Consider the following 16,939-nt stretch of genomic DNA (forward strand, 5'->3'; position numbering starts at 1 on the left):
AGATTGATTATTTTGTTTGGAAATTTGATCACATGCATAGTTAATGTTATTATATTTTACTGTAATCCCTTTGAAGAATAACTTGTACAGCAAGACTTGACAAATCCCATGCACTCGGTCACCATGGTGACCTAAAAGTTGATATTGGTGCTTAAAATTTTCTATATGTGATGACTAGCTCAGGCGAAAGAAATGCGCTTGGCTCCTAAAATATTTGGTTGGAGCCTAGATTTTTCCCTGATTTGTCAATCCCTGGTATATATATATATATATATATATATATATATATGTGACCTATAAACAGGGTGTTCTGTTAATGGACCGACAAACTCAGAGGGTTGTTAGTAGGCATCAAGAGGAACAAACATTGCGATGGAACATGGTGTCGAAAACCACGTCGAGAGGGTGAAAATCGCGAAAAACGCATGCAGGCGCTGAGTCCAGAGGTGGCGAAAGGTAGATGTCAGTTGATCGCTGAATGCGTTCGTGGGTTCGCTCACGATACCTGACCTAAGAAGCGTCGCGAAACGCATGCGCTGGGGTAGGATCACGCGCTGCGAACGACGTACATTAGCGGTATTTCAGTAGTAATTGCGGTAGTATTGCGGGAATCGTTTTTACGTCGTTGTGGAGTGTGCAATGACGTTAGCAGCCGCCACTTCCAACAACTTTTGTAATAATCAATCAAATAACTTTTTTTGTGGTTATTATTGTACTTTTTGTCGTTCCAGCGTGACGTCGAAACCTGCATGGGTTTTTCGTGATTTTCACCCTCTCAACGTGGTTTGCGTCACCATGTTCCAATGCAATTTTTGTTCCTCTTGATGCCTACTGACAACCCTCCGCGTTTGCCGGTCCATTAACAGAACACCCTGTATATTCACGTATCAATTATTTACATGCAAATATCATTCATAATTTTCCCGTTTAACACTTTTTGAAATTTAGAAAAAACTGATAAGAAGGAAACTGAATAAAAATAATCCATACGAAAACCAGTGAAAAAATAATTAAAAAATAGATTGAAAGAGTGAAAAAAAGTTAGAAAATGTGCTAAAAAATCCTATAAGAAATTTCATTGATTTTAAAAAAGGTGCAGAAAGATTAAAATGCCAATGCAAAGAGAAAAAAAAAGATAAATAGGAAAAAAAAAAAAATGAAAAGTGAGAAAAAAAAATATGAAAAAGATGGAAAAAATAAAAAAAAACCCGTAAAAGTAACAAAATAAAATTTTTAAAAAATCATAAAATAAAAAAAAAATTATTATGCAATTAAACAAAAGTTTATTTCTTATAAGATAAAAAAGAGTATTAAATAAATATTAACAAAAATAAACAGATTTTTTTTAAACTTATAGTAACATTCAAATAATGATCAACGTTTATATTTAAAAATATATAATAAAATTAAAAATAAATTACATTTTAAAATTTCAAAGAGATTTAAAAAATAGATTAAAAATTTTTCTAAAAACAATAAAACTTCAAAAAAAAAAAAAACCACACCGGTAAAAGATGAAATATAAGAAACGGAGTAGAAAAATTCAATTGGTAAAATAATATTTGTAGAGGGTGAAAAGGAAATTCGGAAATATTGAAAAAAATTAAAACGAAATTGAAACGAATTTAAGTAATTTCAAATGAAAATTAGAAAAATGGATTTAAAAGTTAAAATTTGAAGAATAAAAAAATTCAAGAAATGAAAATTAAAAACAAGTGATGAAATAGTCGAAAAAATATCCAAAATGTAGAAAAATTTTAAAAGACGATAAAAAAATTTTTTAAATGATAAAAAAAAAATTAAGATGAGAATTAAAGAATATGAATTTAAAAGAAATAAAATTGAAAATCTCGAAAAATTTGAAATAACAAACAATTAAAATACGGAAAAATCTTTATGGTTTCAGAAACTAAAAATCGAATACAAAAAAAAGTTTCTATATTTAAACATTTCATGCATTTTATAATTTTTAACTTTTAATTTTTTTCATATTTAGGTAAGAGATCCATTTCTCGCCGTTCTTTTTGTCATTGACGTGCTCATAACGGCCCTCAACGTGAGTGGTTATTATTTACTTCCGAAATATTTACGGAATTTTAACTCTATAATTTTATAATTTATATTATGCATTTAGTAATCAATTGATTATTGCTTATGTTACCACGGGGTATGATATAAAATTTAGATATTATTATTGTTAATTTTTTTTTATTCTTGTCTTCAATAATATCATTTTCTAATAATAATTTACGTGCTCGGTGTACGCAATTGTAAGCAAATAATTACGTACATCACAATCAAGAAAAATTATCCTTAAATTTGTAATTTTGTTATGAAATTTATAAAATGTTTACATGTGAAATAATTTCAAGCATTTTTTTAAATGCTTAATTTTCAGTATTTTACATGATTTTTGTTAGTAAAGTATGCTTATTTGTATATTTTGAATTTTTTTTCATGATTTTGTAGTTCATTATTTCAAACTGTCCGAAAATTCAAATTTTCGATAATCACTCTAGAAATTTTATTTGGGGTTTTTTTAATTTTAGGTTTCAAATTCTTAATATTTTATATTGTGTTTCGGAATCTTGTTTCTTAAATTATTCCAATTTAAAAATATTTTTATATTTTCAAATTGAAATAGAGTTCTATGTTTAGAAATTGAATGTGTTGAACTCATATTTATTTCATAGAGTTAATGATTTTAAATTTTTTGGTTTTTCCGAAATGAGAGGGTTTTAAAAAAGCGACAAAGGCTCGGAATTACGAAATAAAATGCATCAAGTTAGGTAAAATATCTTGTCATTGCCACTGTAAGGGTTAATTTGAAAAGTTTTGTATCTGAACGTAATAAATATGTATAAATAAGCAATAGATATTAGTTTTTTGAAATAACGGGAAAATATAATATGCATTTAGTTGTAGTTAATCATGATGCACGTATGCATAAAATGAAAATTATTTTTCCTTATAGGTATATGCAGTACTATGCGTGCTTTCTCAATACAGGGAATACAAAGTTGGAAATTCAATGGAACCAACGTGTCAGGTAAGATTTTATGACCATTTCATATGACTTTTTTTTTTGATAGAAGAAACTGGTTTTATAAAAATTTTTATAATTTTTAAATCTCTTCAAAAATGTTTTCCACAAATCTTCATAAATTTTCAGTAAAAAAAAACTTATCCCATGTAAAATTCCTACCAAAATTGCAAATATTTTTTTAAATTTGCATTCATTCAATAAATTACTTAATGATTTATTGATATTTTTTAAAATTAATTTAGTTTTAATTGATATTATATGTATTATCATTGGATTACTTATTAATATTTCATCGATAACTTATTAATGTTTCCTCGATAACTTATTAATATTTCATCGATAACTTATTAATATTTCATCGATAACTTATTAATATTTCATCGATAACTTATTAATATTTCACCGATAACTTATTGATAATTTCAACATTTTATCTATTAGTTTTGATTTTGCCCCGCTCTTCTTTTTTCGCTCTCTCCAAACACTTCATATTTTACTATTTGTCGCCGTATAATGTTTCACATTCAATTTTAAATGTGTTTCAGTTTTAGGATTTCTGATATTATTATTAAAGTTATTTCAGAGTAAATGCTGAAAAGATGGGATTTCAAATACTTAACATTTGAAAAAAAAAATTAATTAATTTTGCAAATTCTTTCAAGAAGCTTAGATATTTTATTTTGTGTAATACTTAATACTTGAAATCTGAATTTCAAAATTTCTAATTAATTTTCAGATTGAAAAAATGAAATTCGAATTACTGGAAATAAAATTAAAAAACTGTTATTTAATCGAGAAAATATTTCTTTCACTAGCTTCCATAAAATTAATCGGAATGAATTTCTTGAAATACATCCCTTCAAAAAATTTTTTTGCGTTAAAACCAACAAAGAATTATCATTCAAATAATTCAGATAATTGAAAATAAACATATTAGGTAAGAGAATCGTTATTTTAACAATTTCCGGGGCGTGACAAAAGAAAAATTTCCAGATACTATGTATCCTTTACGGAAAAGAAACACATATAATTACATTCATGTCACCTGTACACGAAGAAATATAAATAAAATACACCAAACATGGAAAAATTTGAATCACGTGAGATATCAGTTTACTTCAATTTTCTTCCATTTACGTAAACATTGGAAAAAAAAGGTGTTAGAAAATATGGTTATTAATTTATTTTCCGTATTTCTGGAAAAATATCATTGCAAGAATTTTCTTTCCTGTTTTAAAATAACTAATCGAATGAATAGAAAAATTTTTCAGATGTTTTAGTAAATTTCTGTTGTTTTATTTTTTTATTTGCTCTACTGTTTCAGAATTCCTGATAATATTATTATTAAAGTCATTTCAGTAAATGCTAAAAAGGCAAGATTTGAACAATTCAACTATCAAAAAAAAAGTATTTAGTTTTTAAGTATTTTTCAAGGAGCTTTGATATTTTTTCAATACTTAATACATTAAATCTGATCTTCAAATTTTCCAACTAAGTTTTAGATTGCAGTAATGAAAAAAAATTTTTTTTTTATTAGTGAAGAGTTTGGAAAACAAAATTTATTCGAGAAAATATTTATTTCTTTAGATTCCATCGAATTTATCCGAATGTATCTCTTGAATCTCTCCAATACATTTTTTTCCGAAAACCAACAAGGAATTATCATTTGAATAATTCAGATAATTGAAAATAAACATATAAGATAAGAGAAACTGTGTTTTAACAATTTCCGTGGCGTTACAAAAGAAAAATTTCCAGTTACTATGTGCCTTTTACGGAAAAGAAACACTCATAATTACATTTCATGCTACCCATACACGATAAAATATTAATAAAACACACAAAACATGGAGAAATCCGACTCACGTGAGATATCGGTTTCTATCAATTTTCTTCCAATTACGCAAACATTGGGGGAAAAAAAAGGTGTTAGAAAATATGGTTATTAATTTATTTTCCGTATTTCTGGAAAAATATCATTAGAAGAATTTTCTTTCCTGTTGTAAAATGACTGTTCGTATAAATAGAAATTTTCCTGATTTTTTTTAGTAAATTTCAGTTTTCTTTTATTGTTTCTATTTCCCTTCTGTTCGAGTTTTAGAATTTCGGTAAATGCTAAAAAGACAGAATTTCAAATAATTAACACCTGAAAAAAAATTATAATTGATTTTTTAAGTTTCTCCAAGAAGCTCTGATTATTTTTTGTAGTACCTAATACTTGAAATCTGAACCAATTTCCAATTAATTTTTTGAAATAATTTATAATGATAAAAAAAGAAATTGACACATAAAATATTTTAAATCGAGAAAATAGTTTTTTTAGTAGCTTTCATGGAACTAATCCAAATATTTATCTTGCATTTCTTCTCCTGAAAACATTTTTCGCTTCAAAATCAACAAGGAATCATCATTTAAATAATTCAGATAACCGAAAATAAACATTTAATCTAAGGGAAACATTATTTTAACAATTTCCATGGCGTTACAAATAAAATATTCCCAGTTACTATGTATCTTTCATGGAAAATAAATGTATATGTAATAAAATAAAATCCATTTATACACCGCGGTAAATCTGATAAACCCGGTAATTATGCATAATCACCGACCTTGGTAAGTTTAATAAATTTCACTAAATTTAGCACTTTCTACTAGTGAATATGCATAATACCCATACTTCGGTGGTAAAAATGATAAATCGTTCTAAATTCATCGCTTTTGCCAGTTATCATGCATAATCAGCATTTTGTATTGGTCGATATTGTCCGATTGATCATATTTAACATTGGAAAAAAAATTGAAGTTTTCAAAAATCTTTGATTATTATTTTTTATAATAACTAACAATAGAAATTTAAAATTTCTAACTATATAGTAGATCGTAATAGTGATGTAAATTTTTATAAGTGAAGAAAAAATTCAAAAAATCAAGAGAAAATATTTCTTCCGCTAGTTTCCATCGCATTTATCCGATTGTACATCTCTTCAAAATATTTTTCTCTTCAAAACCAACAAGGAATTATCATTTAAATATAATTCGGATAATTGAAAATAAACATATAAGGTAAGAGGGAAATATCATTTTAACAATTTCCGCGGCGTTACAAAAGAAACATTTCCAGTTACCGTGTATGTTTTACGGAAAAGAGCAACTCATATAATTACATTCCCCATCACTTAAACACGAAAAAATAAAATACACAAAACACATGGAGAAATTCAATTCACTTGAGATATCAATTTCAATCAATTTTCTTCCATTTACCCAAACATTGGGGAAAAAAAGGTGTTAGAAAATATGGATATTAATTTCTTTACCGTATTTCTAGAAAAATATCATTACGAGAATTTTTTTCCCCCGGTTATAAAAAGAAAACTATTCTAAATCTATCTGCATAAAAAATTTTTGCAATTTTTTTAGTAAATTTCTGTTAATTTTTATATTTTTCTATTTCACTGGTTGCATCAACAGACACACGCACACACACACAAAAGCGTCCCTTTGCTAAAGTTAATCTATTTCTAATTAGCTTCGTCCTCGTTCATTATCTGCATCGTAGGATCGAAGAATTCAAGCTGTTCGCATCGATTCGGTTGGCATTTCTCAAGATTGGTGATTGCCAATTAGCCATTTAGTTCTTAATGAAAGGAGATAGGTAATTTGTCTTATAGTTGGAAAGACCAAAATATACCGAAACTTGAGAAAGGTTCGCTGGCTTTTACGAAGAAGGAGGTGGATATTTCGCGCGGTGCGTGTGAAATTCGGCGACGTCGTTAGTCAAGTTCCTCACCACGTGTAACAGTGATTGATATATTGCCTTGGCTCTTTATTTAATGAAAACTTCGCCACTATGATCCTCTTAGACATTATATCAATTAGTTTTGGTCAATGAATTATTAAATCACTCAGTCTTTTTCAAATTGTGATCGGAAGGATTATTGGTGAATACGAGGGAAAATCAAAAATCCACCCGAGTTATATTAATATTTTCCACAGAAACGAAAAGATAAAGATATAGAAATCATCCATCTACATGGGGGTAACCCATAAATTCGGAAATAGCTTGAAAAAATTCATAAAAATATGTATATTTGAAATCTGTCCAGCAAGAGTGAGTGGACCTGAACTTTTCTTCGATCCCTTCTGTATCCGAAACGTTCGCGAAGCTTCAGCCGGCGATTCGCGACTGAGGTCAAATAACTATACCAATAGTGTTTCATCCACCGGTGTCAACATCGCAATGAAAACCTTATGTAAGCTCGAGTAACAGAACAATTCATAAATGAGCTGTTCATCATACACCTTGTATTTTATGCGATTCCGATTTGCAAATTTCTAGTGATTTGCTTTCGTTCATCACCCTCTATAGACAAAAATTGGAACTATTGGATTCTCTGTGGTTCGCAACTTCGAGCCGATCTCCCCGTTAAAAAAAAGTCTCGCCACAGAGAGCAGCACAACTACCACGATACAATTATTCCAAAATTACGCTTTTTACTCATAGTTGGAGAAATCGGTAGTAGATGTCAGCACACTGCACGTAACAGGCATTACGAATACAAGGCCGCAACAGGCAGAATGCACAACGCGGTGGCTGAGAAAGTTGCAGACAGAAACGAATTTCACGTTAAATTCACAACACGTGCACACACACACACACACACACACACACAATCCAACTTCAGCAGAGTTGGAATTCCAATTCAGCAGAGGAATATGGACGAGGTGCATGTGTGATTCAGTAGTTGTAGTAGTTGTTAAATATTTTCAAACGTTCATGCAAAATTCTCACGATATTTATCCCTTTGTCGCCTTCAGGTTTGGTTCAATTTTTGCAGAAGGTTTCAATTTATTTCCAGAGTTGAGCCACCATGTGATGGATATTCAATGATTTGTTTCTGGTCTGAGTTTCGACAACAAATCAAATCAGAGAACAGTATGGCTACACTAAAACATTTCTTTTTTTACCTTAGGGATAACCATAGGGATCATGCTACACTGATCCGCCATCAATCGTGTGGATATCGTGAGTGTCCCAATTGCGGCACAGTGGTGGTCAGCTCTGAAGTTAGTTTTCCGTGATTATCCAACTTCGAAGTGCGAATGCGAGCTGGATTCCCACTTCAAAAAGTCCTCCGCAGGCAGACCGACCTGCAACACGATACTCACACAAACCCGAAAATACAGGCATTTGCTGTTTTCGCTACAAAATATAGGAAAGAAGATGGCAGCGCCAGTGTAATACTGAACAACTGTGATTCTGAGATTCTGACACATGCATACGTTAGATTTGGGCTTGCGCGCGCACAAAACGTTCTTACATCTACCAATACTTTTCTCAGTAGATCTCAAATACTTTTTGTCGAGGATCCACCAAAAATCTTAAAATCTTAGTATCTTAGTGTTGCTGCCACGGATCCTCTATTTATAGCAATATAAATCAAACAGCAATAATGCTCTCGAATAATGGGGGAAATTCTATCCAGTATTTGTAAATTTAATGTGATAGCAATGCCATCTACTGGACCGCAAGAGAACGTTTCATATTCCTATCGAGAGATGAAACCCCCAAGTACAATTTTTGTGAAATGGTAACAATATTATTACTGTAGTCTACCAACGTTGGAGCCGTGTAAATGTTTTGGTATAATTCTACATCGGGCCGTGGATCTCTGGGGGTCCTGGCACCCCCAATTTGGAATCAATGCTTTGGAAATTCCCAGCAGGAATGTTAACGAGGTGCATGTATGGTAAAGTAGTAGTCTATATTATCTGCAAAGAATTTATTCGATCAAACTCTAATTATTTTTTAGCAACACTGTGTATATTTTACTGGTTTTTTTGTGGATTTCCTAAAACTGAAAAAGATACAAAACCACAACGATGAACACTACATTAACTAATTTATTCATTATATGATATACAATATGATATTCGCTAATTTAACTAATTTATTCATTTGATATCTACGTTAACTCTCGTTCCTTTTTTTTTTAATACCAAAACCAATTTATGTCATTGCGGTTTTCACTAATTAACAGTTTGTTTATCTTCTGAAAACATTCTCTGAGGAATATCATGAAGATCTTATTACCAGTCCCTCCCACCGCCAAAAAAACAAAACAAAACAGAACGTTAATTTGACTGCTGGTTAATTGAAAACCATCGAAATGACTTCTGTTTCGCAATAGTGTTTACTAATTAATAAACTAAAGCCCAGTTTCACTCGCGTAAATATCGGAATTATTTGTGTGTTGAAATCAACAAATAATTCAATCAACGGAGTTATGATATTTTCAGCGTAAAATAAGCATTCTTTCGTTTTAGAAATTGAAAATAACATGAGATAGTGAATAAAACAAACTAAAAATTAGAGATGAGGACGCGTGCAAACGCACTCTTGGTAACGCCAGTTATATGGAATTAAAACAGATAGCACCACTGTGTACCTCCTCCTCGTCCTAACCAGATCATAGCTCGCATCCCTGCATCAATGAAGAGATTGTAACAAGTAGTCGAAGAAGAACTGGACCTGCTGGAAGAGAGCTATTGCGCGTATGTGTTGTGAACCGTGAAGTTTGTTTCTGTGTAACGTTTGTTATGGTACTGCCATCTGCCATCAATTTTTCAAACTATGAGTTAAGTGTGATGAATGAATAATTGTACCGTTGCAGGCCTGTTGCTCTCTGCGGCGAGATTTTTCTTTAACAGGGAGATCGACTAGCAGCCGCGCATTGAAGTTGTGGGACCACAAAAAACCAACTTCAGCACTGTGGTGACCGTTGGATTCGAACACTGGCCATCGCGATGGGAGTCCGTTACCAAATCGTACTATTATCCGTCACTAATATCGCACCGCAAAACCAACAAAGAACAAAAATTGTTTTCCAACCATATATCAGAACTTCTTTTAATATTTATACACCATTTTTTAAAACGTGTGCTTCTCAGCGGAACGCTGTTTCACCCATTTCGTACGTTTTTGAATGGAAGAGAGTAGACGTAAACCCAGAGTTAATGATGCATGGATGTTAGCGTGTAAGGGGTGGGGGGCACTCCGTGAGGATGAAATCTGGTGCTATGATTTTTAAAAACATTTATATTGGGGGGTAGGTTGGTATTTTCAGCCATGTAGAAGGGTGCCACAGATTATAACTACTATGTCATGGTGGTGTTAAGACGTGCCGTAAGATTTTGCAGACCATACCTACAGAGAGACATGGACTTGGTTGAGCGGTGCAGAGAAGAGCTATGCGTACTCATGTTGGCACAAAATGTTTGACCTATACACAGGGACTTGATTTCTTGAATATGTTTACATTGGAAGAATGCAGGTGTAGTGAGGGGGGGGGGGTGGTTATGATCGAAGTGTTCAAAATTTTCAGCGGAATGGATAGGATGAACCACACGATTTACTAATGCACCATCAATCATTTGCTTCGACAAGGGGACAATAACATATCTTCCGTACCGCCCGAGTGTCGTGGTGGTAAGATGCTCGTCTGCCACTGTGAAGGCTTCTGTCACCGTTCCAGGTTCAAACCCGAGAGAGGATAAAGATAAGATATTTTTTCTCTAACGAGCTTAGCTTGAGGCGCGCGACGGTAGACAGCGCCTTCATTTCCAACTCATCTCATTAATGTCAGTAAATAGCGATATAGCTAGAGTTTGTGTAGTAGTATCGTTTCGTAAGGGATAGTTCCAGGTTGTGGTGTCGCAGGGAGTTTTTCTCTAATAGGATTGTAATAAAATGGACCTCCGGGGGTCGTAAATCCTAAAACAACTGACACGTTAAAAAGAATAAGATGAACATATTGGGATAAAAATCGAGAAGCTACCCATACTTAGATAAGAATATTTTTATAAGCAGTGTATTACAGTCGAATCCCGTTATAACGAACTCCAAGAGACCGGAGAAATCACTTCGTAACAACGAAATTTCATTATAAAGGAATTCCAGATTTTTACATTGTTAATATGTGAACTTATCTGGGAGGCTAGAAAAGTGTTCATTAAAACGAGATTTTCGCTATAACGGGATTCGATTGTATTTAGTATTGATTATTAGATTTTTCTTTGTTGATACGTGTATGCTTTTATATTGGGTTGCTGTATTTTCGTTATATTTGACATCTATATTTTTTATGAACATCTTTCTTCTAGCCACCTCATTGGACAATTTACCTGATGCGGCCTTTGTGTTTGTATTTGTATAAGACGGCCCAAGGGGTTATTCTCCTCCCCCTCTCCCAGTGCACGATATTAGCTGTCGCTCGGTGAACAGTGGTATTCTGAAGCTGGATACTGTGATTTACTTCTTCCAGAGCTGTTTCCATAATATTTTGGAGAATGCCAGGCCATTGGCTAGGATAACATCTGTTTTGCTTGAAGTTATAAATGGATTCCCGTTTTCTGTGGATTTCGATACGATTGTTCAAAGCGTGTACATGTGTGGAAAAAAACATCCGAATAAACACACACTACTATTCTAACTACTACTGCTACTTAACCGTGCAATGTGCCTCGCGCACATCCTCTGCGGAATTTTCAACGAATCGGTACATGCCGGAATGTGTGTTCTGAGATGTGCATGTTTGTGCTAATGTATTTATGTCGTCAGGGTTGTCAGTTTTTATGTTCTTGCTGTTGCTGCCATCTGTTTCCTATACTCTGAAGTGAAGATGGCAAATCAAAATAAATACACACTGATGAACAGATTTTTTTTCCCCATAATGCATTATTGGGGAAAATTAATTTTTTTTTATAGAAAAAGGGGTAAAAAATTCCTGGAACCTGAAAATGAGGACAAAGGGAGAAATTTCAAAAATACATAAAAAGTGTCTGGCGACTCTAAATATAATATTTTTTTAATGCTGGATGTTTTTTTGAGGGGATGGGGGTCGATGCCATGCGAATAAATCAACGTCACAATACTGATATTTTACCTGAAAATTGTCATTTTTCTTGGATAAGCAAAAATGTTATTCTGGGATTTTTGGAACGGAGACAAAGCATAGGAGTAAAAAATGAAAATAAAATAATAATTCCTAATAATTTTTCTTTTATCTTTAGATCCGTAGCCAGTCTCCTGTCCGTCGACCCGCCCAGCAAGTGCACGTGGTAACTTCATCAGTCACGGATGCCACATCGAGTAACGCCCTCCTGCTCCAGCAACAGCCTTCGTCGTCTTCCCCGAAACGCGGATCAATCGGAGCGGGTGCATCACCTACCGCTGGAGGGAGTCGGGCCGTGTTCTGTGAACTCACGACCATCGCCGAAGAGAAACCCACGACACTGGGATCGAAGCCGGCAGCTGCGGCAGCGGCGTCCTGTTGCAGCCCTTCATCATCATCACCGTCGCCATCCGCAACATCACCTCCTGCAACTCTTCTGGAACTGAATTCGAACGCACGGCGGTCGCCGACCAGCAAACCACTGTTCAACGAAACAGAAACGTAATCCCGTTTCTCCCCCAAGGACAAACAAACCGATTCAATTTATAATTCATTGGGCTAATGACTGCTGAACGAATGATGAATGGGCCCTTCTCTTATTAACTCTGGATTTGTCGATGTTAAATACCGTAAAACCATCATTTTCCATTAATATATCTGTGGGACAATTAACATCATCAGTCTAATGACTCTTCGGGTGATTGAACTCGTATTCATAATGTAGTGATGATTGCACACATTCACAAATATATTGCCCTCTACTCCACATATCCAGCTATAAATGGACTCGACGCGTAGGCCGCTTCTGCTGCTGCTGATAATTATATGGATCCATATAAACATCGATTACTCAATTCAAATTAACTTTAACTGATATATTAATCGTAATTCTGATGAATGAATTGGGCGGGGAATGTTTTCCGAGAAGTTCACGAAAACTGATTATTTGAGATAAAAATTATTCACAATCATTAAACATCTTATTTGGGTGTAGGTCGATAACCCTGACGGTTTTAGAACGACCGGTCGTTTTTGTTTTTACCCCGATATTTCTAAGAATTACACTTAAACCTTTTATTTATCCTGAGGACCATCGACCTGTTCGGGGGAATACAGTGATGCCTCGGCTAACGGCGATATTCCGTTCCAGAATCACGTTCGTCAACCGAAATATTCTTAACCCGGAACGTGATTTTCCAATAGGTTTCTGTGGAAAATCGTTTGATTCGTTCCAGAAACGGCGTGAAATTTGAAGATAAGTTACATAAAATACCTGAAAAAGCACTATAACAGCCGTATTCACCGACAGAGTTTAACTGCAATCGCAGGTTAAAGGATTAGAGAGATCGAAATGGATTCGTTAAATTCGAGGTTTTAACCAATCCGTGTCGATCGCTAATCCTTTAACCTGCGATTGCAGTTAAACTCTGTCGGCGAATACGGCCGTAAGAATCTCAATACTAAACTAAACAAGCTGGATTCTAGAAACTTACGTTCCCCGTGTTTGTAAGAGAGGAATCTGCTGACTTATATCACATAGCGTACCACTTCACACGGGTTTTATTTAACTCGACTGCATAGCGCACATAGTGTAAAATAAAAATATGTTCAGTCATTTTCTATAAGGGGCCATTCAAGTATTACGTAAGCAGATTTTCAGCCATTTTTGATCCCCTCCCTCCTTGTCAGCAAAATTTCGTCAGAAAAATATCGTAGAATATTTCATATCTTCAAAAAGGGGTGGTTGATGACGTAAGCAACCTTCAAACCCCCCTCCCCTTGTCATCAAAAGTCAGCAAATCCGCAACCCCCCCTCCCCCCCGACGCTGATGTAATACTTGAATGACCCCTAAATTATATATTATCCAATTCTGAAGTTGTTTATCTGTGCCTTTGATTAGTTATTGGCCTTTTTACGGCCGTAGTCACCGACAGGGTTTAACTGCAATCGCAGTTTAAAGGATTAGCGATCGACACGGATCGGTTAAAACCTCGAATTTAACGGATCCATTTCGATCTCTAATCCTTTAACCTGCGATTGCAGTTGAACTCTGTCGGTGAATACGGCAGCTACTGTATCTACTGAAACTATTCATCCTAGTGTCTGAGAGAGGCTTTTTTAAAATTCATTTTCTCTTCGCTTTACCCTTCATTTCACATGGAATGGCTCAGTCTTTCTGAAAAAGTGACAGAGCGTGTGGAAAGTGATTCCAATTTGAAAATAAATTAATCTAGCTCGAGTGACAGTTAATTATTGTATTCATTTTGATTGGCACGAAAATTTAGCTCACGACGCGGGTGTTCCATGTGAGCGCATGCATCCATTTCAACTTAAATCATCGTTAGCCGATTCGTTCGTTAACCGAGGTATCACAAAACATGGGGAATGTCAGCACTTAAATTTTGAGAGCAATCGACTGAACCTCAATTGTTTTACTAAGTAATGATAAAAATTATGTTCTTATCGAAAGAAAAAAACTTTTAAATTTGTTTCAAAGCTTTAAACCAGGGATTCTTATATTATCAATTTCGTGGAACCCTTAGGAACATTGTCGGCTCTAGATATGTGGTCAACCGGGCCAAGGAAACAACTTGGCGTGCCTGTGTAATGTTGAAAGAGTGGTTGCAATATGAATTCAGCAGCACAAGGGGCACCAGACCCACCTACTCCATTTTAATTGCGGTCCTGCTTGGTAATTCTACTAGAATTGCAATTACTGCGCGGCAACCCTACCCGACCTCACAGGCTTTTCTCACGCGGAGATAGTGATGTTTTCTAGATAGAAGACTTGGTATCCAGTTTACCCAACATGCGTATTTCTGTGGTACCACTCATAAGATGATATTATGGTATTGGTGACTAGAGAATGTCTTCACGAACGACTGATTGGATGTGCTAGTCTCCTCGCTACTTTAGTATCGTGATTCTCTGAAATATTTTTTTTTACATTTCTACGGTGCCCGTTCAAATATAAATGATGCAAACCACTCTTTCCCGACCGTTCTTAGTGTGTTGATCAATAACCGTACCTTGTATCAGAATGTCTCCTCGGGTCTTCACATATAATGATAAATTACATTTTTCAACAAATGTCTCATTTGTCTTCTTTGGCAAATATTTTTAAGATCGTGTGAAGATAAAGAACTGAAAACTGTGTCAGTTTTTCTGTCTCCTTGGTTTTTGGAATGCTTTTAGTAGCTTCGTGAGAGGGAGAACGGGATACTCGAGTCACGTTCGAGAACAAGCCTCTCGTCTCCGAGTTACGCGAGATCGATTTGAGTATCCCCGTGTAAGGAGGGTTTGAACTTCTGTGGATAGATAACCTGTAATATAAATCAAAAGATTTTATTACTGTTTCCAACATAATTTTACTTCCGAAACACTCTCGCTGGAACCCCTGGTCGATACCTCTGCATCGTGTACCGCGGCTTATAATTTGGGGGGGAATCACTGCTTTACTTAAAAAACATGTAATGTTCCAGCCATCAGTGAATATCAATATTTATCTAAAAATAATGTCCTTGCAGGAATATTTTAAGAATATCTCAAACTTGGAGCTTAATATCATATTGTAATTGTGTGAATGTGATTTTTCATGTTGCGTGTGGTCAGCGCTTCGATGTGTCTTTCATCAATATCAATGAAACTAAATTATGTGTAAAAAAAATCAATGAAGTTTTTCCATGTGTATACATGTAAATTTAATGTGGAATTAGAATATCAACTGAATATACTAAATCGTTATAGCCTATATTGATGTGGAAATATGATCACAATACACAAAATTTAATGTGTTAAAAATTCGAAATTTTATTTAAATTCAATTCAACAGCATTTCGTGTGATCTCTAAAACAATTATTTCATGTGTTAACATCTTCATGTGCTTTTTCTAAGTGGTTTTTGGTGGATAATGAATTTGTATATGGTTTTAATGCGATTTACGGAATCCATTATATGGAAAGCACCATGTAATCAAATCATCAAATGACAATAAATGGATTTTTATTGATATATATATATTTGACATTGGGAAATTAGCAAGTGATACAAACCATATAATTGGCTTTTCACATAAAAGTAATACCGGGATTTATTATAAGACCACAGAGAGAGAGAGAGAGAGAGAGAGAGAGAGATTGATGATCATGGATAAAATATATCAATATAAAAATATAAGATCCTATAAAAACGTAATATATAATCGTATTATCTCTATTTTACGAATGTAAATTGATATGTGAGTACATTAAATTTTTACGAATATGTATATTACTCACTTATAGATTGAATTATAACTGATATAGTTCAGTATTTTTTATTTCTGTCACATATAATAGTCCCATAATGAGTGCATGTGCTCGTGCGTGTATAGTGTGGTGCAACAATAAATATTTTATATTTGCATAAAATAAATGGTTTATTTTTCTTTTTTGATTCCAGTGATTCATCTTTTTTAACTCAAATCGTCTCCCCTTATGCCAAAAACATAAATTGGCAAATTTGAAGAACTTGGGAAAGTTTACTCTACCCGTGATACTGCCATGGAAGTTACTTTTCTAAAATGTTTTATAAAATATATTTCAATATAGGGGATACACGTTCGAGTTTCTGACAAAACTTAGATAGCAAAATAAATGATCCAACGAAGTGATAGACCAAAGAGTGAAAATTTGCACATTCAGGTCTCTGGCATAAGCGGGACGGTATCCCGTCATCCATGTTATGACATCTCCATCCTGATTTCATATCAAAATCCTCATTTTACTTGCCCTCAATAATTTTTCAGACTAACACTAATTCAAAAAACACCAATTTCAAATCCTCTCATCACTTTTGATCGAGTTTATTGATAAAAATCTAAAAATAGAGTAGGAAATTTTTCCTTCGGGAACCTTCACTCAAGTTCGAAGTGTGTAATAGTATGTACAGGGTAGGCA

General features: G+C 33.7%; 1 protein-coding gene across 1 annotated transcript in view; it reads left to right on the top strand.

Moving 5' to 3' along the window:
• Window positions 1-16,373, top strand: part of LOC149070287 (uncharacterized) — a 150,090-nt gene extending 133,717 nt beyond the window's left edge. Inside the window, exons 5-7 of the mRNA XM_089249926.1 lie at window positions 1,997-2,056; window positions 2,975-3,049; window positions 12,119-16,373. Coding sequence (XP_089106052.1) covers window positions 1,997-2,056; window positions 2,975-3,049; window positions 12,119-12,505 — 522 coding nt within the window. The 3' untranslated portion in view covers window positions 12,506-16,373. The remainder of the gene's footprint in view (window positions 1-1,996; window positions 2,057-2,974; window positions 3,050-12,118) is intronic.
• Window positions 16,374-16,939: the final 566 nt, after the last annotated feature.

Source organism: Pholcus phalangioides, unplaced genomic scaffold, assembly GCF_987345545.1.
Source record: "Pholcus phalangioides strain wild (caught in Gottingen) unplaced genomic scaffold, Ppha-v1.0 ptg000022l_1, whole genome shotgun sequence".
In the NCBI taxonomy this organism is placed as follows: Eukaryota; Metazoa; Arthropoda; class Arachnida; order Araneae; family Pholcidae; genus Pholcus; species Pholcus phalangioides.